Here is a 24,381-nt window from a genome sequence, read left to right as displayed (position 1 = left end):
CTCAAACTGAATCAATACTGTAACATTTCAAAAAAGCAACAGGTGTGATGGGGGGGTGGGAGAGAGGGGTAAGGGGAGGGGAATGAAATCACAGGCCGAAGCTTTATTGAATGGAAAAAGACACACAAGGGAGAGTGGGGGAAGGGGAAATCTTCAGACCTCCTCTTCCTCCATGAGATCCATCAGGTTATAGTCTCTGAGCAGACTGTGAACCAGTCTGCGACAGTCCTCAATGGACATCCTCTCCCTCTGGTGGATAAGGCGCTTTCTGGCGCACCATAAAGCGTCCTTAAAGCAACACAACACCCGCCAGGCGTTGTCAATGTCCTCCTGTGTAAAAGTACCATGAAAAAGTCCATTCAGCACAGCAAAATGTGTGATGGCAGTCTGTGAAACAAAGTCTTTAAGTTCAGGTTCCAAGGCCCTCAACAGGCTCTGTGCAAATGAGCACTCCCAGAAAACGTGAAAGGACGTTTCCTCGTGGATGATACAAAAGGGGCAGTGCCTGTATCTGCACAAGTTTCTGGCATGCATAAATGTCCTGAGTGGCAGCCCTCCCTGGACAGCCATCCACGCCAGATCTTTATGCCTGTTGGTGAGTCTCTTTGAAGAAACATTCCTCCAGACCACTTTGCAAGTGGTTGAAGGGAGGCCTGGAACAGTCTCAGCAATGTCCGATGCTCTGATCAACTTGTAGATAGTTTTTGGCTTCCACAAGTCGGGCTTAACTCCATGCAGCCCCAGCTCCTTGATGAACTTGAAAGTGTCCAAGTAGTACCAAGGAGTGTCCCAGTTGTAGGGGATGGAGCTGTCCCATTTGTCCCATCCAAGGGACCTCCAGAGAGGCAGGAGGAAAAAACGGGACATGGAGTTGCCTCCAGAGGCCGAAGTTCTGTCAATCAAAGTTCTGCGGATGCAGTTGCAGGCAAAGAACACCCCCAGTAACGTTGCGATGTCGGGCACGCCCTTACCGCCCTTGAGGGGTTCCTTGAACATGACTGCTCGCTTCACTCTGTCCATCTTGGAGCCCCAGATGAAGTGGAACACCGCCCTGGTGATGGCCTTGCAGGTGTTGACCCGGGGGGGCCAGGCCTGGGCGAGGTACTGCAACACAGGGAGGATCTCGCTGCGGAGTACCAGTGTTTTCCCTTCGATGGTGAGTTCTCTGAGGCTCCATAGTCCAAACTTTTGTCTCATCTTGGACAGTCTCTCCTCCCAAGACTTCAGGGCTGCGCCCTCAGCTCCAAACCAAACTCCAAGAATTTTGATGAAGTCCGCCCTGACGCTGAAAGGGATGGATGCAGAAGAAGGCAGGAACCACTTTCCGAAGAGCATGATCTCTGACTTCCCGCAGTTGACTTTTGCCCCTGAAGCTTTGCCGAAGTCCTCACAGGTCTGGACGAGCGAGTCGATGGAGCGCTGGTCAGCACAGAACACCGTTACGTCGTCCATGTAGAGTGAGCACTTGACAACCCTTCTGTCCGGTCCCGGTGCGGTGATCCCTCTGATCTCTGGGTTCTGTCGGATGCATTCGGCAAAGAGCTCTATACAGCAAACAAAAAGCAGAGGTGAGAGAGGGCAGCCTTGTCTGACCCCAGAGAGAACAGGGAAAGGGTCAGTTTTCCAGCCATTCACCAACACCGTACTACAAATGTCATTGTACATCACATTCACATACGAACAAAACATGTCCCCAAGACCAAACCTGCGCAGAGCTCTGCACATAAACTCATGGGAGACACGGTCAAAGGCCTTTTCCTGGTCAAGACTGACCAGGGCCGCGTGCACACGGCGGCCTCGAATGTACTGGACCGTGTCCCGGACAAGCGCAAGGCTGTCCGCAATCCTGCGACCAGGAATGCCGCAAGTCTGATCCGGGTGGATGATCTGTCCGATGACAGATTTCAGCCTGTTGGCCAGAACCTTGGCGAGGATTTTGTAGTCCACGTTCAAGAGAGAGATGGGACGCCAATTTTTCAGATCCCCTCTCTCCCCCTTACGCTTATACAAAATCGTGATCATCCCCTCCCTCAGCGACGGAGGCATTGTGCCCTCCACCACCATCTCCTCGTACAGCTCGAGCAGGTCCGGGCCAACGAGATCCCACAGCGCTACATAGAGCTCCGCTGGGAGACCGTCGCAGCCCGGGGTCCTGCCTTGCCTAAAGGATCTGACGGCAGAGTGCAGTTCCTCCAGCGCCAAGGGGGCGTTGATTGCCGACATACCTGCAGGATCAATTTGGTTAGTGATACCTGACAAGAACCTGTCGGCCTCAGCCGTATCTGTTTCTTTCGGGGAGTAGAGGTTGGTGTAGTAGTCGCTGACCACTTGCATCACAGCCTCCTTCCCCTTCTGGAGTGTTCCGGTCTCGTCCCGCAGCTCAGACAAGGGAGTGTGTCCTGAGTGGAGTTTCCTGAAAAAGAAAGAGTTACATTTCTCACCTTTCTCAAGATTCTCCACCTTGGAACGGAAGACGAGGTGCCTGGATTCTTCCTCGAAGTGTCCTTTCAGGCTCTTCTTGGTGTCCTCCAGGTCCTGCCTAACGTCCCAGCCGCAGTGGTGAAGGTCCTGCAGGGACTGCATCTGGCGTTGCAGTCTCCTGAGTTCCCTCTTCCTGGCACACACTTGCTGGCGTCCCCTTGCCTGAAAGAAGCTGCGTAGCTTGACTTTCACAAACTCCCAGTAGTCGCTTACCTTTCCGAAGAACCTCTTGTCCTCCTTCCAGGTAATGTAGGCCTCCCTGAGTTCCTCCAGCAGTTCCTCATTTTCCAGCAGGGTACCATTCAGCTTCCAGGAGCCCGGACCGGGGGCAAAGCCCTCGCCCAGGTCACCCCGAAAGTGAATGGCCCTGTGGTCAGAGAAAAAGCAGGGGACCATGGAGAACCCGCGATGTCTGACTGTCTTGGAGGTGAGCACGAAGTCTATCCTAGAACGCACAGATCCATCAGGACGGCACCACGAATAGTTCACGGAACCTTTCCCTATGGATCCCACGGCGTCCTTCAAGGAAGCCTCCGCAATCATCTCCTTGAGCAGCCTAGACGTGGTGTCGAGCTTTGTGTACATGCTGGAGCTGCGCCCATCCTCCTCAATCGGACAGTTAAAATCACCGCCGATTACTACTGCCCTGGTGGTGACGAGTTGGGTCCGCAGGGTCTGGAAAAGCTCCAGTCGCTCATTCCTATCTGGGGAGGCGTACACGTTGATGAGCCTAACTGGCTCTCCCGCCCATGAGCCGTCTACGACCAAAAGACGGCCACAGACGAGCTCCTGGACGGAGTCAACCGTGAAACGACCACCCCTGACAAGAATGGCTACCCCTGCAGACTTACAATCGACACCCCCGGACCAGTAGGAGGGACCATGGGTCCACTGGGAGGACAGATGAGTGTACCTCCTCGAGAAGGGTAGGGCACACTCCTGGAGCATGTAGACATCACTCTGCTGAGTGGAAAGAAAAGTCAGCGCCACCTGTCTTCTAGACGCATCCCTGATGCTCCTAACATTAATGGAAAAGATGGAGATCTCTGCCATCATGTAAAGGAGATAAAGGGGCTAGCTAGCAGGTGGGCTGAACTTACCTCCCCTGAGGGGGGGGTGGTTCTTCCACTGCCTCTTGTGCCTGTCCAGTGTCCTGGTTCAGGCCGTTCTCCTCGAGGATGCTGTCCATCAGGTCCTGGGTGAGGTCAGTCTCTGGGGGAGCCAGATCCTTACCTTCCTGCATTTCTCCTTCATCTTCCCCCGCAGACTCAAGGTCCTCGAGGTCCTCCACCACTGGGTCCAGTCCAGCGATGTCATCTTGCTGGGCCACGGTGGGCCGCTTGGTGGGTTCTTCAGTTGTCGGGCTGTCTAGGTTCCGTTTTCGGCCTTTGCTGGTGGGGGGTGGGGTGGGGGGGGGCGGTGGGCAGGGTGGGGAAGTCCTCCATGGAGGACAGGGCGGGGGGGGGCTGGGAGGGGGGGAGGGGCAGGGGCAGGGGCAGGTGAGGTCACCTCCGACTCAGGGGGGTTGGGGAGGGATGGGTCGGAGGAGGTGGTAGGGGCCTGGGGAGGGGGGGACTCACCAGTGGCTTTCCGAGGTTCCTTCGCAGTCTTTTCCCCTGGCTTCTTTTTCCCAGCGCTGTCTGGGGCTCTGCCCTTGAGCAGGGCTCCAGCGTAGGACCGGGATCTCTGGGGGCAGTCTCTGTAGACGTGCTCCGCCAATCCGCAGAGGTTACAGGTCTTGGACCTCGGGCAATCCTTGGTCTCATGGCCTGCAACCCGACAGAACCTGCAAGAAGGTTCCTGACATTCCATACTTACGTGACCATGCTTGCCACACCTGTGGCAGGTATGGGGCATGTCTGCGTAGTACAGGAGTCCTGCGGAGGCTCCCAGAGAGAAGTGGGACTTCAGGTGTTGGAGATCCCCCGAAGGCTCTCTCCTTAACCTGCAAGAAACTGCCCACTTACCTGTCCAGAAGCCGTTGACATCGAGGATTCGGACTGGGTCTTTGGCCACGATGCAAAACCTCTGGAGGTAGGTGGCGATGTCTTTTCCTGGGGTATGGGGGTTCCTCATGGACACCGTTACCCGCCTTTCATCCCGTTGAATGGGAGTGTTCGCAACGAAGTTGCGGAAAGGGGATTCCGGGCCACAATTCTTCACCGCCTCCCAGTATCTTCTACAGACCTGTAAAGACACAAAAGTTATATAGAATATACCTTTCATGAAGGTCTGCACGGACAGTGTCTCCGCCTTGCTGAACCCCTGTTCGAGGATCATCTTCTTGCCGAAGATTTCCGGGGTCATGTCGGGAACTCTTCCGTCCACCTCCTTCAGTTGCAGCACCACTGTCTGCCTCATCCAGGGTTCCAGGGTAGGAAGCCCGTCTGCGGACCTGGTTGGCCTTGCTGAGCCCGGCTTGCTTGTGGCGGCCGGGGTGGGGGGGGAGGTTGAGGCGACTTCTCCCGGAGTCTTGGCAGAAGTGGCGGGGACGTTCTTTTTCTTCCCGGTGCTCTTCCCCATGACGGAGGAGTTCGTCGGTAGTCGCTTCAGGAGAACTTCGGCGGCTTCCTTCTTATTCCTCGGCGTCTTCACTCTTTTGCAGCCTTTAAAAAGGCCCTTGTGCGCCTACTGCCCGAAGGTAGTAGCGCAGAGTGGGGGGGGAGGAGGGAAGATCGCAATCTCATTCCTTGTGGGGGCTAAGCCTCTAACCCAATAGCAGCGAGTAGGTGAAGCTGAATTTAATCAACGATCCTACAAGGCCGAGCAGAGGGTACCCCACAAGGACCAAATGGCTTGGATAGATACAAATGTTTCTCAACGTCCTAGCCGTAAAGCAGAGACACCCCTAAGGGCTAAAGTCGATACTACACTTGATCTTAGCCAAAAGGCCGAGAAGCGATTAATGGGAGGTGGGAGAGTTAAAAAGCATATAATGTTCTTTACGGATAGGTCTCCTGGAGACAAGTCACACTTTCACCCCTCACTATGGTATGCATTACACAGTTGAAAAAGGGTCATTTGCATTTTTGTGCATTCCCATATAAACCTTTTGTTTACGTCTATATGTTTTTCAAATGTGATCATTAAAAGCTTGTTGTCATGTATCTGTTAGAAGAGCCCAAGGTGCACAATTGCTCTCCAAGCCCCCTGGAAATCAAGACAGGCTCTGCTAGGGTGATGGAAGGGCACAAGTTCTAGAGGACTAAACCTGAAGACTGGAACTTGGAAGCACTGGTATCAGATGGGCAGGGCCTCCAGATTGCACCAAATTCAGTTATGAGCAGAGATGGGTCACAATCCAGGTTCAGAAACAGCTGAGCAGAAAAGTACCAAATTGTACAGGTTAGCAATGTGCCGGCAGATAAGTACCAAATCTGTAGGCAAGTCTAATCGCATGACTGAGTCACCCACATGCTCTCCTATGGGAGCCGCCTAAGACAGGCCACAATAAGTCCTAACTCCCAGGCTGCACACAGTCCACAACCCACTCAGAACTCCATTTCTGCCACACATGTGCACATATAGTGTGTCATAGACAAGGTGCACCCTGAGCACACATCTCACCATACTCCTGGTCACCCTTAGCAACAACTCTCCTCTGTTGAGGACAACTCTTGATATCTTCCACTTGTTACCAGATAGGTCTCCTACCTCCCTATCCATCACCAGTCCCCTACCCATCTAGATTTGCACTTTGCTTCACCAGGTTCCTTTATCCTATTGTGTGTTGTGTGTGTTTCTTCATGAGATGCACCAGTCTAGCACTGGCTTAACAGGGGTGCTATCTCACTTTACATCCCCGACAGAAGCAGGAATCCAATTCAGACACTTCAAGCAGCCACAGACTTGACATAACTCCGTTTTTTTGATACAGTCCATTGTCACAGTTTACTGTAAGATAAAAAGTAATGGAAAAACCACTAGTTGAGGTGCAGTGGTAGTCAAATCAAGTATAGATAACCACCCTAGATCATTAACTCATCTAAAATTAGATGAGGATCAATACCCAAAATGTAATGAAACACAGCAAAGAAAGCATGGACAGAGCCATGCATTAAGGTTTAATGGAGATCCAAGTAATATAACTAGTTAAAAGACTTTTATTGATTGAGATTTGAAAAAGAGACACACGGTTGCAATATTGATGAAAACAACTCCACCAAACACCAACATTGAAAGTGACAGATTGTGATAAATACATTATGTAAAACAAGCAGAACTCTTGACCCTAATAAAGTGCACTGGAAGCAAGGAAATTATCTAAATCTACTGTGTAGCCAAGCAAGGTAAGGACCACCCCATAGGGGTTAGCACACTCGTGACTGAGAATTGAGCTTGCTGCATCCATACCTTGCTTGGCTACACAGCAGATCTGGATCATTTCCATGCTACCAGTGCACTTTATTAGGGTCAAGAGTTCTGTTTGTTTTACATAGTGTATTTATCACAATCTGTCACTATCAATGTTGGTGTTTGGTGGAGTTGGTTATTTAATATTGCAACAGTGTGTCTCTTTTTCGAGGCTTAATCAATAAAGTCAATTAACTAGTTATATTACTTGGATCTCCGTTTAACCTTTTTGCATGGCTCTGTCCATACTTTCCTTGCTGTGTTTCATTGTCACAGTTCTATTAAGTGCATTCTCTTTCTCTCATAGAATATTAGTCCTCTCTATGTGGCAGTGTGCCTTCAGATGAAGCAAGAAGGAATGACCGCACTTCCGATAAAGTTGAAAAATGGAGTGTATTTATTCCACATCAAACGAATGGCAAAATATAATACATACACACTGTGAATGCAGGACAAAACGGTAGACGCGTTTCACGACTAGATGTGTCACTTACTCATTACCAAGGTAACCTTGGTAATGAGTAAGTGACACATCTAGTCGTGAAACGCGTCTACCGTTTTGTCCTGCATTCACAGTGTGTATGTATTCTATTTTGCCATTCGTTTGATGTGGAATAAATACACTCCATTTTTCAACTTTATCGGAAGTGCGGTCATTCCTTCTTGCTTCATGTGATTTTGGATTACGGATCCGACCGGCACCTGATTCCTGTCTCACCTGGAGCGGTCTCCCCAGTTTGGACTCTATCTATTTCTCAGTGTACCTTCAGATCCCAGTAGCATGGATGCCAATCCTGCAGTAGCAAAAAAATCATTTCAGGTCCTTATCCCATCTCTCCAGTTAAACTCTGTCCTTCTCATCGGCTTTCTACAACCCCTGCCTGGTCTCCACCCACAGCTTATAAGGTATTCTGCCAGGAAGGATGTGAAGTCACCTCACTTCTTGGAAAGATTTAAAGCAGAAACCTTCCTTAAAGGGTGTGTTGCGTTTGATAAACAATATATAATTTGTCTTTTATTCAAACATTACTGTACATGGCACAATATGTTTAGTAGTTGGTCCTTGAGTCAGAAATTAGGTTACTTTTGAGTGTTTGAGTGGACTTCTCAAATGCTGTTAGATACAATGGGAACAATTAATTATTGCTGTATTTCAGTTGACAGATGTCTTTATTGTCTCTGTAACTACGGTAAATAAGTCTGTACCCTGGGCACATAGCTTGGTTTGTCTGACATATATATAACCCAGGCATGTATGATACCAGAATGCCATCTTGAGGTACAATTTCAGAATGCCTCTCTAATTGACAACTACAGTTGGAGCAGTCTGTTGTTCTGTAACTACGGTAAACAAGTTTGTAGCCATTGTCGACAAAAGCTTGACAACCTGAAACTTCCCAAATAAAAGCCAACAGCTGAAACTAATAGAGACTCCATAATGCCTAAAACACCAAGGAAGGAAGGCCTGTACCAGCAAGAAGATACCTGAAGACGCTTTCGCCTAATCCCCAGCAATGCTTATAGATTAAGCCTGAGTCCTCATTGCTACACAGATCATGAACCCACTCTAACCTGAGTAATGTAACTTTTAACTGTATTGCTACTGTTTACAGACGTTAGTTTTTGTTTATTTGCTAGGCATCTTGTATCTTGCTTGTTATATCTGTCAGCACATTTATACACTGCAGAGTTCTGAGCTTCCTTGCTAAATAGACTGAAGCAAAACAGAGGGGCAACCAATTAACCCCTGCCTACAAGTCCATAAGCAAAATCTTGGTAAAAAGTCCAAGCCAAGGTCAGTAACAAAGATGAACAGCAAATATAGGCAGAAAAGGATAATCCAGAGGTAGGACAGACAAAAGCCGGGTCAACAACAAGGTCAAGCATAAGTTTTCAGGAGTTGTAGGAACTCTGACTGAAAGTCCATTCAGCAATGATCCTATCCAGAAGTTAGGTGATCGTACCGTACCGTGTTGGACGTGCCCATGCATTCACATGCACGCCATAATGGCTGACATGATGTTTCAAACTCTTTTACTTCTGATATTCATATCTTGACCCATGTATCATCCATATACCTAAACCCATGACTTTGTGTTGTTCCAATGAATGAGTTCAAAGCTCTCCTCTATAAGTCCTCCGTGTACGGGTTACTTACAATTGGAGACAGTAGTGACCCCATTACAAAATCAGGTTTCTGTCTGCAAAAACTGTCCTTATACTTGAAATAGGTAGTATTAAGATGTTGTCCTTGTGCTGTGACAGAGTTGATGCTGCTTAAGTCAGTCTAAAGCCCTGTACACACGCACCGATTGTTGGCCGTAAATTTTCGGCCAACGTCCGCTCGGCCGATTGTCGGCTTGTTAGTATGATGCTTCCGACAACCGACTGCGACTTTTCGGCCGAACAAAATCTGGTGTGCATGCTATGAAATTTTTGTTGGCCGTCACCAGAACGGCCGATTGTTCGTCAGTCAGTACAGATTTCGGCTGACAAAAGTCAGATGAGCAAGACTGGGCATGCTCAGAGAAGAAAAAACACACGAAAAGTAGACCAGAACATGACATCACTTCTGCAGTTGGTTGCTGTTGGCCGACAAAATTAGTGTGCAGTGTAGATCACATTTCAACCAACACAACAACACTGGACAAAAGACGGCTGATCGGTCAGCCAACAATCGGTGCGTGTGCACGAGGCTTTAGGGTGACATCTACCTTGTGCATCTATGGGAGTCCATTCAGACATAGGGGTTGATTTACTAAAACTGAAGAAAGCAAAATCTAGTGCAGATGTGCATTGTAGCCAATCAGCTTCTAACTTCAGCTTGTTCAATTAAGTTTTGACAAAAAAAACCCTGGAAGCTTACAATGCTTCTGCTAATTGTAAAGCATCGGCTTTTGCATTGTCAGACTGCAACAAGAAGTGCTTTTATTGGCGCTCCTCCAGGTAAGAAACTTTGCAATGAATTCACAAAAATGTATACAGAGATTTTGGGTTCACATGCACTTTAAAGCGGTCAGGGCATTTAGAAACTCTGGTGCTGAAAACCAATGTACTACTATATCTCCCCATTACTGACGCAACCAATAATCTGTAAAGAGGACCTGTCACTTCTAGATGGGAGGTTATCCTGTTGGAAAATCCACAAATGTTACCAATATGGCTAACAAACAATTGATCTTTCAATTACCGCTTTATTAATGTATGTTTTGCCATTTTTTTAGTTTTGGATAGAGCAGGGAAGGGTTTATAACCCATGTGAGGTTTTTTTTTTTTTATTGCTGTCGGTGTCCCCTCTGAAGAGATTCCCCCTGGTGACCACAGTCACTGAGACTGAAAGTTATGGGAAATCCAACATTTTTGAGTTGTAGCCAGAATAAGAGGTGAGGGGAAATCTGTTCAAAAGGGAAAACTGTCTAAGAGGGGCGTACCCTTTATTTTGTAGAGATTTTCTTACTTCTTGCAGCGTCTCCGGGACTGGAAATCAAGTGTAATCTCTCCATTGGGATGCAAATTGCAAATAATAAATTGATGGGGGATTAAACCTGTTCCTTCAAAGTGTTGAAAAAATGGCTATACATATACTTAAAAAACACCTCTGTTTGTACTTAGTATAATTCAGTGCCATTATTAGTCTGTAATAGCTAGCTGAATTATTATTAAATCTTCAACTTCACAATGTGAAGTCATCCAATTTCTGTTTGCAAATTAGGTTTTTTTTTTTCCCTGCATTCCCATGAAAAATCACCTGTACATTCTATGTGGCTTCGAACTGTGAGTAGTGTGTCCTGAAATACTTTAATATACATAATTACACATTCTTCCTAAATTAGAGGTGATTTAATAGAATGATCTCCCACATAGTAATACCACATGAATGTGAAACACTTAATAAAGAACACTGCAACCTACTTGTTTTACTGTTATTATTATTTTAGTAGCTGTAAGAAATATTTCTGGGAACATTTTTTTAGAAGGCTGGTTCCACTACCTACAATTAAAAATCGATGAAAGCAAACACAGGCAATTAGTTTCAAAGCAAGTGAACATTTTATCGACAGTGAAGGAAGGTGCTCCGCTGTGACACCTGCCACTAAGGGAGAGGCTAAATGATTTTCTCGGAGAGTCTCCTGGCTTATTTTGTTAGCGTTGCCTTAGACCACAAGAGGCACCTTACAGTTTCAAGTGCCTTCTGTCATGTATAAAAATTTCTATTGCATTCGTACTTCAGTAATAAGAGGCTTGGCCTGACGACTTAAAATAAAAACAGATATTTTTGTGGAGCTCCAGTCAAAGAAAAAATGCCTATTAAGAATTAGAATGGAATTACATATTTTGCTTTATGGATGATGTAATTAAAAATAGTCGGGCACAAACTAAAGCTCCTTAGACTAGGTCACCCCAAGGTACATAGGGAAGAATGTTAGGAAAGGTTCCTACATTAAAAAAATATATATATATGAAATATAATATAATATAATATATATATTTATTTATAAAGATACAGTAGCTGTAGATAGATAGATAGATAGATAGATAGATAGATAGATAGATAGATAGATAGATAGATAGATAGATAGATAGATAGATAGATAGATAGATAGATAGATAGATAGATAGATAGATAGATAGATAGATAGATAGATATTCATACCCCTTGAAATTTTCTAAATTTAGTCATGTTACAACCAAAATCGTCAATGTATTTTATTGGGATTTTGTGTGATAGACCAACACAAATTTGCACATAATTTTGAAGTAGAAAGTAAATTTGAAGTTAGAAGCTGATTGGCTACCAGACACAGCTGCACCAAATTTTGCACTCTCCAGTTTTGATAAATAAAACCCCTCAGTGTTTTTTAACCAGTTTCCCAAAGCGCGGTCGACAAAAGGCCCGCCTGGCTGTCATCTTGTTAAAGGGTAGGAGGGCCTTTCCTCAAACATGAGGCCACACTGCGGCATGATCTGTCTGATACGCTGCTGGTACCATGTGACCGCTGTGACCAATCACAGAAGGTCACATGACAGTTGTAAACAATGGATGGCTTCCTTTCATGCCATAATGGAAATGGGGAACAGAAAAAAGAAAATGGCCTCTGCCCCCACCTATAACCGGCCTTCATAGCAAAGAACACATGGAAGGGCAACGCACATGAAACATACAAAAATACAATTTCCAGTTCAATTTGCTAACCAGTTTGCTTACCAACCAAATTAACCTGTCTAACAGTTTGCGTCAAAACAGGGGTTTAGTTAGCACACATTTGCAAACGCATGTGTAAGCTGCAGGGCCACTCCACGGCACCCTGTGTTACCTGCAGTCCTAATTCTAATGAATTTATAAGAGTCTTCACAGTGGAAGCACATGCAAGCTAATGGATAGTTAGGGGGCAGGTGAGCCTGGAGGTGGCCCAACCCTCCTGAAAGGTAATTGGGGGCATAATGGAAGCCCAGCTGATGGTATTACAGCAAAGGCATCCAGTATGTCCACTCACAAGTACACATTAACAACAAATAAAATGGCCTCTGCCCCCACCTATAACTGGCCTTCATAGCAAAGAACACATGGAAGGGCAACGCACATGAAACAAACAAAAATAAAATTCCCAGTTCAATTTGCTAACCAGTTTGCTTACCAACCAAATTAACCTGTAATACCATCAGCTGGTTAGCAAATTGAACTGGGAATTTTATTTTTGTTTGTTTCAAATGGGGAACAGAAACCCGAAGGAGTTCTATAGTGGAGGAAGGGAATTAGGCAGATCGCAGTGACCTCTTTATTGTTGCATAATATGTAAAATCGAACACAGATCGTAATAAGAGCAGACTACACAGAAGGGTTAATATAAGAACACACAACCTGGGATCACTCATATACCAGTATGATACAGAAAATAGAGCAAGTAGCAAAAAAACTGCACAGTGTATTGATCTGGCCACGGTGAGCTGAAGCAAACCTCAGCAGTGTCAGCTGTACAACCTAATGTGGACATCTGCACTCACCAATTGCCAACGATCCCTACAGTGTAAGCTTGAGTATATGTAGTAATAAAGAGTTCCCTTTGCAAAATCTTACACAGAAATGAAGAAAAACATGTTTTTTTTAAAATGTTCTGTCTTTTTTCGTTTATTTACCAAAAATTAAAAAAAAAAACAGTGGTGATTAAAAATCACCAAAAAAAAAAAAAAAAAAAAAGAAAGCTCTAGTTGTGTGAACACAATTTTAAATGCGTACAGTGCTGCATGACCGCGCAATTGTCATTCAAAGTGCGACAGTCCTGAAAGCTGAAAATTGGCCTGGGCAGGAAGGGGGTAAAAGTGCCTTGTATTGAAGTGGTTAAATAAACACATGGTTTTATATATACAGTACCTCACAAAAGTGAGTATTACCCCTCACAACAAAATTGTTATTGGATTTTTCAAGATAATAATACAACTTCATGTACACATAGCTGTAACACTTAGTGGTGGTACAATACACATATCAAGTGGTTTACATTTTTGTATATATTTTAATATATCTTTTCATGTGACAACACTGAAAAAATGACACTTTGCTACAATGTAAAGTAGTGAGTGTACAGCTTGTATAACAGTTTAAATTTGCTGTCCCTTCAAAATAACTCAACACACAACCATTAATGTCTAAACTTCTGGCAACAAAAGTGAGTACACCCCTAAGTAGAAATGGGCAAATTGGGCCCAAAGTGTCAATATTTTGTGTGACCAACATTATTTTCCAGCACTGCCTTAACCCTCTTGGGCATGGAGTTCACCAGAGATTCACAGGTTGCCACTGGAGTCCTCTTCCACTCCTTCATGACGACATCACGGAGCTGGTGGATGTTAGAGACCTTGAGCTCCTCCACCTTCCATTTGAGGATGTCCCACAGATGCTCAATAGGGTTTAGGTCTGGAGACACGCTTGGCCAGTCCATCACCTTTACCCTCAGCTTCTTTAGCAAGGCAGTGGTCATCTTGGAGGTATGTGTTCAGGGTCGTTATCATGTTGGAGTATTGCCCTGCGGCCCAGTCTCCAAAGGGAGGGGATCATGCTCTGCTTCAGTATGTCACAGTACATGTTGGCATTCATGGTTCCCTCAATGAACTGTAGCTCCCCAGTGCCAGCAGCCCTTTTGCAGCCCCAGACCATGACACTCCCACCACCATGCTTGACTGTAGGCAAGGCACATTTATCTTTATACTCCTCACCTGGTTGCCGCCACACACACACACTTCCCACCATCTGAACCAAATAAGTTTATCTTGGTCTCAATATTATCTTGGTCTCATAAATACACCGCCTGGCCGAAAAAAAAAAATCGCCACCAAAAAAAAAAGGTCACACACGTTGGACTTGATGCTATGAGGAAGGCTTAAAGCCGAAACGTGTCAGAATTTGTAATGTTGTCACTGCTATCCATGCTGGAAACAAGAATTTTACTTGGAAGAAGCCTTTTCGTGTACCGGGTTTATTCATATAATATTTGGTTTGGACATTCAGCCTGAGCACCGACACTTAGCTCTTTTTCTTACCACAGTGCGGTTGTCAGGGAAGAAGAAGTAAGCCCAGGCACATAGTTATGTGCAGACGGAGAGTGTTTGTTAACCAACGGAGAAAGCCTATTTAGCCAAACCTATGGACTTTGGATTCCTGTTCACTTTCCACACCTGCCACTAAGTGGTGCCAAATGACCTATATAAACACCTCTGCTGCACTAGGACCTTGCCTTATGGTCTACAGCTTCCTGCTTCCTGTTTCCTGTTCCTGGTGTTTACTCTGTTGCTGTCCTGATCCGTCTGACCACGATTGAACTCTGCCTGAACCGACCCTGGCTTGCTCTTCGACAACGTCTCCGCTTTATCCTGCTGTCTGCCTGTCTGCCGTTGCCAACTCCTGCCTGAACCTGACTACTCTGCTGCCTGTGATCTGCCAGCCTGCTAAGCATCTGCTGCCTGTGACCAGTCAGTCTGCCAAGTACCTGCTGTCTGCATCACGATCCAGTCTGCATCCAAGTACGCACGGACCTCATCTGCAGCCTTCACCATCTGAACTTCTAGGCACTTGTGCCACTCCAGGCTTCTGTGTCTCCTGTTTGCATTATCAGGGGTACTAGGCCGGAGGTGTAAGAGATCGCCTTCCTCTCCACGTCAGGCTCCATCTCCAGGTACGTGACAGCGGTGGAGCTAGGGTGAGTTGTTGTTTACACACGTTGGACTGCCTTTAGCAGTTGCTGTGGCATTGTTTCGATAAGCTTCTGCAATGTCACAAGATTTATTTCCGTCCAGTGTTGCATTCATTTTTCACCAAGATCTTGTATTGATGATGGGAGAGTCGGACCACTGCGAAAAGCCTTCTCCCACACATCCCAAAGATTCTCACTGGGGTTCTGGACTCTGTGGTGGCCAATCCCTGAGTGAAAATGATGTCTCATGCTATCTGAACCACTCTTTCACAATTTGAGCCTGATGAATCCTGGCATTGTCATCTTGGAATATGTCCATGCCATCAGGGAAGAAAAAAATCCATTGATGGAATATCCTGGTAATTCAGTGTATTTGGGTAGTCAGCTGACCTCATTCTTTGGGCACATGCAGTCACTATCCAATAGTCCAATAGCCATCCAATAGGATAGTTACTGCAAGCTTAGTTTAGTTAGTTGCTTAGTTAATTCTAGGTGGCAACTTTTTTTTTGGCCAGGCAGTGTATGTTGATATCTTTAATATGATGTGCCAAAAGTCCGCTCTATTCAAGTGCCAGCTGCTTTAGTGTGCCAAACCATCCTTATCAGATGAATAGGTTCTCCAAGATAAAAATGATCTGCAGCACATAAAGAGCAATCGAATCCACAAGCCAAAAACAGCAGAGACCATTTGAAGTGAAAAAAATTCAGCGCTATGGATAACGAAAAGGGCTGCTGCCTCCTTCTGAATATAACCGAGGCACCTGGCCTACCATCACTTGGGAGGAATACTGCCACAATTTTACCACCTGTCTCTGTTGGATATCTGCATGGATTACTAAGTGTGATGCTTGCACTGATATGTATACTAGCACGGATTTGTTGATGTCACACTTATTCATTGAACGGCTACTATATTTATATATTTATATATTTTGGGTCTCATCCCAACACCAATTTCACTTGATCACTTTAATATCACATTTGTGATTCAGTAATCACCTTTATATATTTATTTGGATGTGATTATTTATTCACAGCACTGGGACACTTTAGATTTTACACCATTAAGTTTTCACCTTTATTATTAACACAACTGTGTATACACATTTACAATATATTTCAATTGCAGGATTTTATATTTATTCATGTGTATTTATTTGGATGTATTTATGTATTTTTAGGCACTAGGTCACTTTACATATTAATTTCCCATATGTGACCATTGACACTACATTTATATGCGCTGTGCGCATTAATATTGCACACTGTGTAGCCCCTCTCCCTTGGCAGCGCCACAGACCCTTGCACTTTTTATATAGCAGAGACCATTTGTTGTCAGTCAGAGTAACCAACAGAGCTCACAAACACCATGGAAAAAAACATAAAGACAAATCACATTGTGTAATACTATTTAAACCAGGGATAGAGCGATTATCGGCAAGGCCGATATATCGGGGGCCGATATGCACTTTCCCCGATATATCGGTATCGGCCCGGAAACTGCCTGATGTTGCCAATATTTTTGTGCCGTCATTCTGCCTTCTTAGGCCACCTCCCTTGCCTTGGACAGCCTCATCTGGAGTCGGGAACTAGTCTCACGGAAGTGTATCACAGCCATACACCCACCCACAGCAGCCCGGTGCCAGCCAGCCACCCACATCCACAGGCCATGTATCAGCCAGCAAGCCACAGGCACTGTACCAGCGAGCCAGCCAGCCACAGGCCCTGTACCAGCCAACAAGCCTACCACAGGCCCTGTACCAGCCAGCCACCCACAGCCCCTTTGCCAGCCACCCACCCACCCACCACAAGGTGCCAGCTAGCCACCCACCACAGGGTGCCAGACAGCCAGCCACCCACAGACAGGGTGCCAGACAGCCAGTCACCCACAGGCCCTGTACCAGCCAGCCACAGGCACTGTACCCTCCAGCCGCCAACAGACCCTGTACCAGCAAGCCAGCTACCCACCCACCACAGTGTGCCAGCCAGCCACCCACCACAGGGTGTTAGCCAGCCAGTCACCCACCACAGGGTGCCAGCAATCCAGCCATTAAGCATTAAACAAAAATTAACATGTTCAGTACCAGATTTGTGTCAAAAATTTTCTTTATTTTTAAAAACTTTAAATGTACAAATTATCGGTGCATATCGGTCGATACCGATATGTTGTGAAAAAAAACATATCAGTCTATCCCTAATTTAAACCATCAGCAATTTAAAAAATAGTAATACTCACAAGCAATTGAGAGATCAAATCCTGTAGCACTGCCACAATCTGGCTGGCGGGCGTGATGTCGTCATTGGCCAGGCTCCATATTTACATAGTTATTCTGGTTGAAAAAAGACACACCCATCTAGTTCCACCAATGAAAGGGGAAACAAATATCCAGTCTTAATACAGTACACATCCAGTCTTAATACAGTACACAATCCTATATCCACAGTTGATCCAGAGGAAGGAAAAAAAAAAACCCCAGTAAAGCATTAACCAATTTGCTCCAGCAGGGGAAAAAAATTCCTTACTAATCCCCCGAGAGGCAATTGGATATTCCCTGGATCAACTTTACCTATAAATGTTAGTATCCAGCCAATGTGCTTCGTCATAGGAAGGACATTGTCAGGGGAAGGAAGCTTTTATTATTGCACATACACTAAAATGAAAGCGGAGTTCCACCCAAAAGTGACAAAATAGGCAACATGTAAGAAGGTGGATATTTTATGTTTGTTGAAAATGTTATACTGTTTTCTAGTTGATGTACAGTATGTGGTTAGAATTTAGAGTAACCATGTAGCACTGCTGAGGTGGTACTCCCTGGGAGGCAAGGGTTAACTCTGCTGCCCAGGTTTTCCTGGGCTTTTTTGGAAAGTACCACCCTCTGCTGGGGCAAACACTTAAAAAGGGAGGGAGTCACATTTTGGGATGGCCGGAGGTTCAATTCCATCTCTCTCCATCCAAGGAACAAAAAAAAACTGTTAGGAAGTGATTCATTATTTTGCACTTAATCACCCCTTGTGGGAGCCCAGTCGGGGTTCCAGAGGTATGGACAATGGACTAAAAGGACTTTCACATTTATTCAAGGTATGACTACCTCAAAGGACCAAATGGGTCACCAGTGGTGTGACTTGGCATTGGTAAACGAGGGCCCTGGTAGTGAAGGCGCTTGTGTACTTAGGTTCTCTCCCTAGCGACCAGAACTGCAATACTGGGTCCAAGTCGCTGCACTAGATATCCTAGGGACCCAGCATGGCAGTCATGGAACATGAAGTGAAGCCTGAGAAAATAATTTGCATGAGTGTTGTACAAGAGCCAAGTTTCCAAATATTCAAGTGTAATGTATGAATCAATGTCACTGGGAGTGAAGTAATGGGCTATTGGAGAGGTGGCGTCTGCTACAAGCTTAGCAGTACCGACTCAGAAATGCTGCACAATGCAGAGATAAGAGTTATGAAGTGTATTGAAGAACTGTTATCCATAGTGTACAGAGTGTAAAGAGTTAAAGTGATTGTAAAGTCTTGTTTATTGTTTTTTTAAATAACATCCATGTTATACTTACCTCCTCTGTGCAGTTGTTTTTGCACAGGGCAGCCTGGATCCTCATCTTCTAAGGTTACTCTTTGCTGCTCCTGGCCCCTCCCTCCTGTCAAGTGCCCCCACAGCAAGAAGCTTGCTATGGGGACACCTGAGCCAAGCTGCAGCTCCCGGTGTCCATTCAGACACGGAGCTGCCGTTCGGCCCCATCCCCTCTCTCTCCTGATTGTCAAACTGACTTTAATTGACAGCCGCAGGAGCCAATGGGGTCGCTGCTGTGTCTCAGCCAATCAGGAGGGAGAGTCCCTGAGGGCCGAGGGACCCGTGGACATCGCTGGACAAAGATGGGGCTCAGGTAAGCATTAGGGGGTGCTGGGAAGGCTGCTACACACAGAAGGCTTTTTATCCTAATGCATAGAATGTATTAAGATAAAAAACCTTCCTGCCTTTACAACTCCTTTAAAGAACTGTGCCACGGATTACATAGAGTTAATTGTGTTCTTTTAGAGAATGATGGCTTTTCAGTAGGAAAGCTGCCTTAACCACTTGCCGACCGCCGCAAGTACATATACTGCGGCGGTCAGCCCCGTGCAGGCAAAGTGACGTATGGGTACGTCACTCGCCTGCGAGCCAATAGGGGGCGAGCGCGCGCCGCCGAAGGCGCGCTCCCGCCCCCGCTCATTCACTGTGGTCCCGGCACGTGTGACCGGCGGACCCGATGTCCGCCGGTCACTCGCGGTCGTCCGTTACAGAGGGAGAAAGGCAGGCGGCTAATGTAAACAAAGCCGCCTGTCATTCTCCCCTGTGTAATAGCAGAGATCATATGGTCCTGCTATGTAGGATCGTAGATCTCTGCTGTTACATGAAAAGCCACATCCCTGCACAGTAAGAAGCACGCCCCTACGGACACACTTAGCCACTGCATCACTAATAAAGTTAACCCCTTCCCTGCCAGTGTCATTTTTACAGTAACAGTGCATATGTATAGCACTGATTACTGTAGTAATGTCACTGGTACCCCCAAAAGTTTCAAAAATGTCAGTCAAGGGTACGATCTGTCCGCCGCAATGTCGCAGTCCGGCAAAAAAAATCACAGATCGCCGCCATTATTTGTTAAAAAAAAAAACAATAAAAATGACAAAAATCTTTCCCTTAGTTTGTAAACGCAATAACTTTTGCGCAAACCAATCAAAATACGCTTATTGCCATTTCTTTTTACCAAACATATGTAGCAGAAAACAAATTGGCCTAAAATGTTAAAAAATTTAGATTTTTACATTTTTTGGGGGGGAAATTCATATTAAAAAATTTGAAAAATATTGTTATTTTTGCTAAATTGTCGCTATTTTTTTGTTTATAGCGCATGATCAAAAAATTGCACAGGTGATCAAATACCACCAAAAGAAAGCTCTGTTTGTGGGAAAAAAAGGACGTAAATTTCATTTGGGTACAGCGTCGCACGACCGCGCAATTGTCCGTTAAAGTCACGCAGTGCTCAATTCCAAATTACCCTCTGGTCATGAAGGTGGTAAAATCTTCCCGGGCTTAAGTGGTTAATGCCAGCTTTGCAATAAATGTCAGCCTCAGTCCACCTCTGGGGGCACTAGCGAGTGCTCTCTTTTTCCATTTTGGCACAATGAGACCCACCCACAAATAGCTTAGAATAATTTCTCAGTTTTCTCTGCTGTATGCCAGGTACTCCACCAAGCTGTATTAAAACAGAACAGACATACCAGGTGAACATTTTAGTAAATAATTAATTTCTCTTTCCATGGATGTAATAGGGTAGATATGGTCATGTAGGTCAGTTTTTCTCAAACAAGGTCCCATGGTACCCTGGGTGCTCATCAGTAGGGATGATCGAACGGTTCGGGTCGACCATCGGTTCGACCCGAACATTGGATGTTCGATATTCGGCCGAATACCGAACTTTTTGCGGCAAAAGTTCGGTATTCGGCCACCAGAACCGCCCAAAATGCACTGGGACAGGAACTGGGCTTTAAAAGCCCGTGATTGGCCCAGAAACGTCTGCAAAAGCCAATGAGGGGGCAGGAGTCTCCTAGGAACGTGATTGGAGTGACTACGGGGACCAGAGGCCAATCAGGAGTGAATACGCCCCACACTATATAAGATGGCCCCGCCTAACCCCTAGCACAGTTATCCAGAGCCTGTTGAAGAGAGTTGAAGCAGTTCTGTCTGACTCCTGCTTGCTACACTACATTTCCTACATATCGAGTGGTTCTAAAGCTCCATATAGCAGAATTGTATTTAGCTTACAGCCAGTGTAGTTAGATACAGCGATTGTGCTGGTTCTTAGAGTTAAAAAAAAAAAAAAAAAAAAAAACTTAAGGGACAGTGTCAGTCTTCTGCTGTATGGAGCTTTCTATTTAGTGGAAAGGGATATCTAGTGTAGTTAGGGAACTTTGTACTACATTAGTTAGATTTGAAAATGTAGTTTCTGTAGGGAAAGTGTGAGGGTTCTGTTTAGTGAGCACGTGGCACAGTGCTGCTGTATCACAGCAGGTATACGTGCTTGCTAGGCAGCAAAATACAGTGACAACTTAACGCCTGTTGTTCAAAGCGTTAGGTGCACTGTACAAAAGCCTTTGCAACTGTGCGTGACACGCAACTGCTGTGCTGTATCCAGCGACAACTGTGGGTCGCATAGCAGTGTGCGTTTTTCACCGCACACAGTTGCCAACGCATCAGTGACAACTTAACGCCTGTTGTTCAAAGCGTTAGGTGCACTGTACAAAAGCCTTTGCAACTGTGCGTGACACGCAACTGCTGTGCTGTATCCAGCGACAACTGTGGGTCGCATAGCAGTGTGCGTTTTTCACCGCACACAGTTGCCAACGCATCAGTGACAACCTAACGCCTGTTGTTCAAAGCGTTAGGTCCACTGTGCAAAAGGCTTTGCTACTGTGCGTGAACCGCAACTGCTGTGCTTTATCCAGCGACAACTGTGGGTCGCATAGCAGTGTGCGTTTTTCACCGCACACAGTTGCCAACGCATCAGTGACAACCTAATGCCTGTTGTTCAAAGCGTTAGGTGCACTGTACAAAAGCCTTTGCAACTGTGCGTGACACGCAACTGCTGTGCTGTATCCAGCGACAACTGTGGGTCCCATAGCAGTGTGCGTTTTTCACCGCACACAGTTGCTAACGCATCAGTGACAACCTAACGCCTGTTGTTCAAAGCGTTAGGTCCACTGTGCAAAAGGCTTTGCTACTGTGCGTGAACCGCAACTGCTGTGCTGTATCCAGCGACAACTGTGGGTCGCATAGCAGTGTGCGTTTTTCACCGCACACAGTTGCCAACGCATCATTGAGAAATATGCCTGGTAGACCAAGAAAAGGCATACGTGGCCCTGCTGCGGAAAGGGGCACAGCTTCTAGGGTGTCTAGAGGCAGGGGTGGACGTGGTGGTCAGTCCTCAGCCAGGCCACCATTTGGATTGTTCTCCGGCAGTGGCCAAGCTATACGTCCACAGTATGTACAGGAGGTGGTGGACTATATGAACAAACCCTCATCATCGGCATCATCTGCAACTACAGTGACCCAGGCAGAGAAAAGTGGTCAGTCTTCTGCAGTTGTCAGAACAAATACAGATGAGTCCATGTCCACCTCATGTCCTCCCTTAGACCCAATTTCAGACATGGCAGAGGAGTCAGCTGAGCTGTTTGACCACAGTGTCGGCCATCTACTCCAGCCTGATGCTCAGTCCTTTATGGAGTCTGATGTTGGGTCTGAGTTTGAGGAGGAGGCAGAGCAAACAAGAGGGGAGAGCAGACGGCCCGCTCCATCTAAGGCCGCACCTGTTGTCTCCCAGGCCAGGCCTGATGCTCAGTCTTTGATAGAATCAGATGTTGGGTCTGAGGTTGAGGAGGAGGCAGAGCAAACAAGAGGGGAGAGCAGACGGCCCGCTCCATCTAAGGCCGCACCTGTTGTCTCCCAGGCCAGGCCTGATGCTCAGTCTTTGATGGAGTCAGATGTTGGGTCTGAGGTTGAGGAGGAGGCAGAGCAAGCAAGAGGGGAGAGCAGACGGCCTACTCCATCTAAGGCCGCACCTGTTGTCTCCCGGGCCACTATACACACCTCATCTTGCTGGGCCTTTTTTGAGACATCCCATGCAGATAAAACAGTTGCGATCTGCAAGATTTGTAAGAAGGGTATAAAACGTGGCAAAAATGTCAACCACCTGGGTACAAGCTGCCTAAACAGGCATTTGACAACCCACCACTCGGCCCGTTGGCAGGAGCATTTAAAGAAACCACAAAAGGGCCAAAGATTGGTCAGTCGGCCTCCTAGTTCTCCTCGCGCTCCTCCTCATGCTCCATTTGCTCCACCTGCTCCACCTGCACATCAGTCTGTTCCTGGCCCTGCTATAGTCACTCGTCACCTGTTGGCAGCCTCCACTGGCAGGGATGATGATATAGCAGGCAGTGTCGCATCTACCTCCAGCACACCACCAGCTGTATCATCTAGATGCCAAATTTCGATTCCACACATGCTGGAACGAAAAAAAATGTATACTCCCCGCCACCCACATGCCCAGCGTCTAAACAGTAGTTTGGCTAAACTACTGGCTCTGCAACTATTACCATTTAACCTGGTAGAGTCTGCTGCCTTCCGTGACTTCGCAAAATGTGCAGTTCCACAGTGGCAGGTGCCAAGTCGGCATTACTTTTCCCGTAAGGCCCTGCCATCCCTATACCAACATGTGGAAGGCAATGTAGTGTCGTCCCTGGCCAAGTCAGTCAGCCGTAAGATACACTTGACGGCTGACACTTGGTCAAGCAAACATGGGCAGGGACGGTACATTTCTGTCACTGCTCACTGGGTGACACTGCTTGCCAGTGGAAGGGATTGTAGCCAGGGCTCGGTGCTGCAGCCAGTGTTGCCCCCACGTCTGCAAACAGCTGGTGGTGTCGCTGATCCGGGTAGATCGATCACTTCTACCCCCTCCTGCTCCTCCTCCTCTACCTCCTCCATGCCCTCCTCTGCAGAATGGTCCTTTGAATATGATGAGATACCACGTAAACGTTCAAAGGGCTATTCTATGTCTCAGGCCAAAAGGTGTCACGCAGTGCTGCAGCTTGTGTGTCTAGGGGACAGGCAGCACACTGCCCCTCAGATTCTTGGGGCTCTGCAGGCACAGGCCCAGAGGTGGTTGACACCACGCCAGCTGCAGCCAGGGATGGTGGTTACTGATAATGGGTCAAATCTCCTGGCCGCCCTTCGTCAGGGAAAGTTAACCCATGTGCCATGCCTGGCGCATGTCCTGAATCTCGTGGTACAGCGGTTTTTGAACTCGTACCCGGGAATGCAGGATGTGCTAAGGATGGCAAGAAGGGTGTGCAGTCACTTCAGGCGGTCGTACAGTGCCACTGCACGTTTGGCCGAAGTGCAGCGCGAGTTTCACCTGCCGGTACACCGCCTCATCTGTGACATGCCCACCCGCTGGAACTCCACCTTGGCTATGCTGCAGCGCCTGTACACGCAGCAGAGGGCCCTCAATGAATACCTATGCGAGTACGGCACCAGCACTGGCTCTGCGCGCCTGGGCTTCTTTTCACCACGGCAGTGGCTTTTGATTAAGGATGCATGCGCTGTCCTCTCGCCATTTGAGGAGGCCACAAGGATGGTCAGCCGGGACAGCGCATGCATCAGTGACACCCTACCGGTACTGTTTTTGTTGGAGCACACTCTGCGTGGCATTATGGACAGGGCACTGGAGGCAGAGCAGCAGGAGGAAGAGGAGGACTTCCTTGCCTCTCAAGGCCCCCTTTATCCTGAGAATCCTGACCCCATTATGCCTAGCTCCCAGAG

At 46.8% G+C, this 24,381-nt stretch overlaps 1 protein-coding gene across 1 annotated transcript in view; it reads right to left on the bottom strand.

Annotated features, from left to right (window-relative positions):
• Nucleotides 1-153: 153 nt before the first annotated feature.
• LOC309569293 (uncharacterized protein) overlaps nucleotides 154-24,381 on the bottom strand; it is a gene marked incomplete at both ends in the record, with an annotated part of 60,282 nt that continues 36,054 nt past the window's right edge. The window contains 2 exons of the mRNA XM_082275075.1: nucleotides 154-1,544; nucleotides 2,253-2,760. Of these exons, the coding sequence (XP_082131201.1) occupies nucleotides 154-1,544; nucleotides 2,253-2,760 (1,899 nt within the window). The remainder of the gene's footprint in view (nucleotides 1,545-2,252; nucleotides 2,761-24,381) is intronic.

Source organism: Pelophylax lessonae (genome assembly GCF_965119305.1).
Source record: "Pelophylax lessonae genome assembly, chromosome: 1".
NCBI lineage: Eukaryota > Metazoa > Chordata > Amphibia > Anura > Ranidae > Pelophylax > Pelophylax lessonae.
Note: the sequence above shows the minus strand (reverse complement) of the source record. Positions and strands in the feature narration are given on the sequence as shown.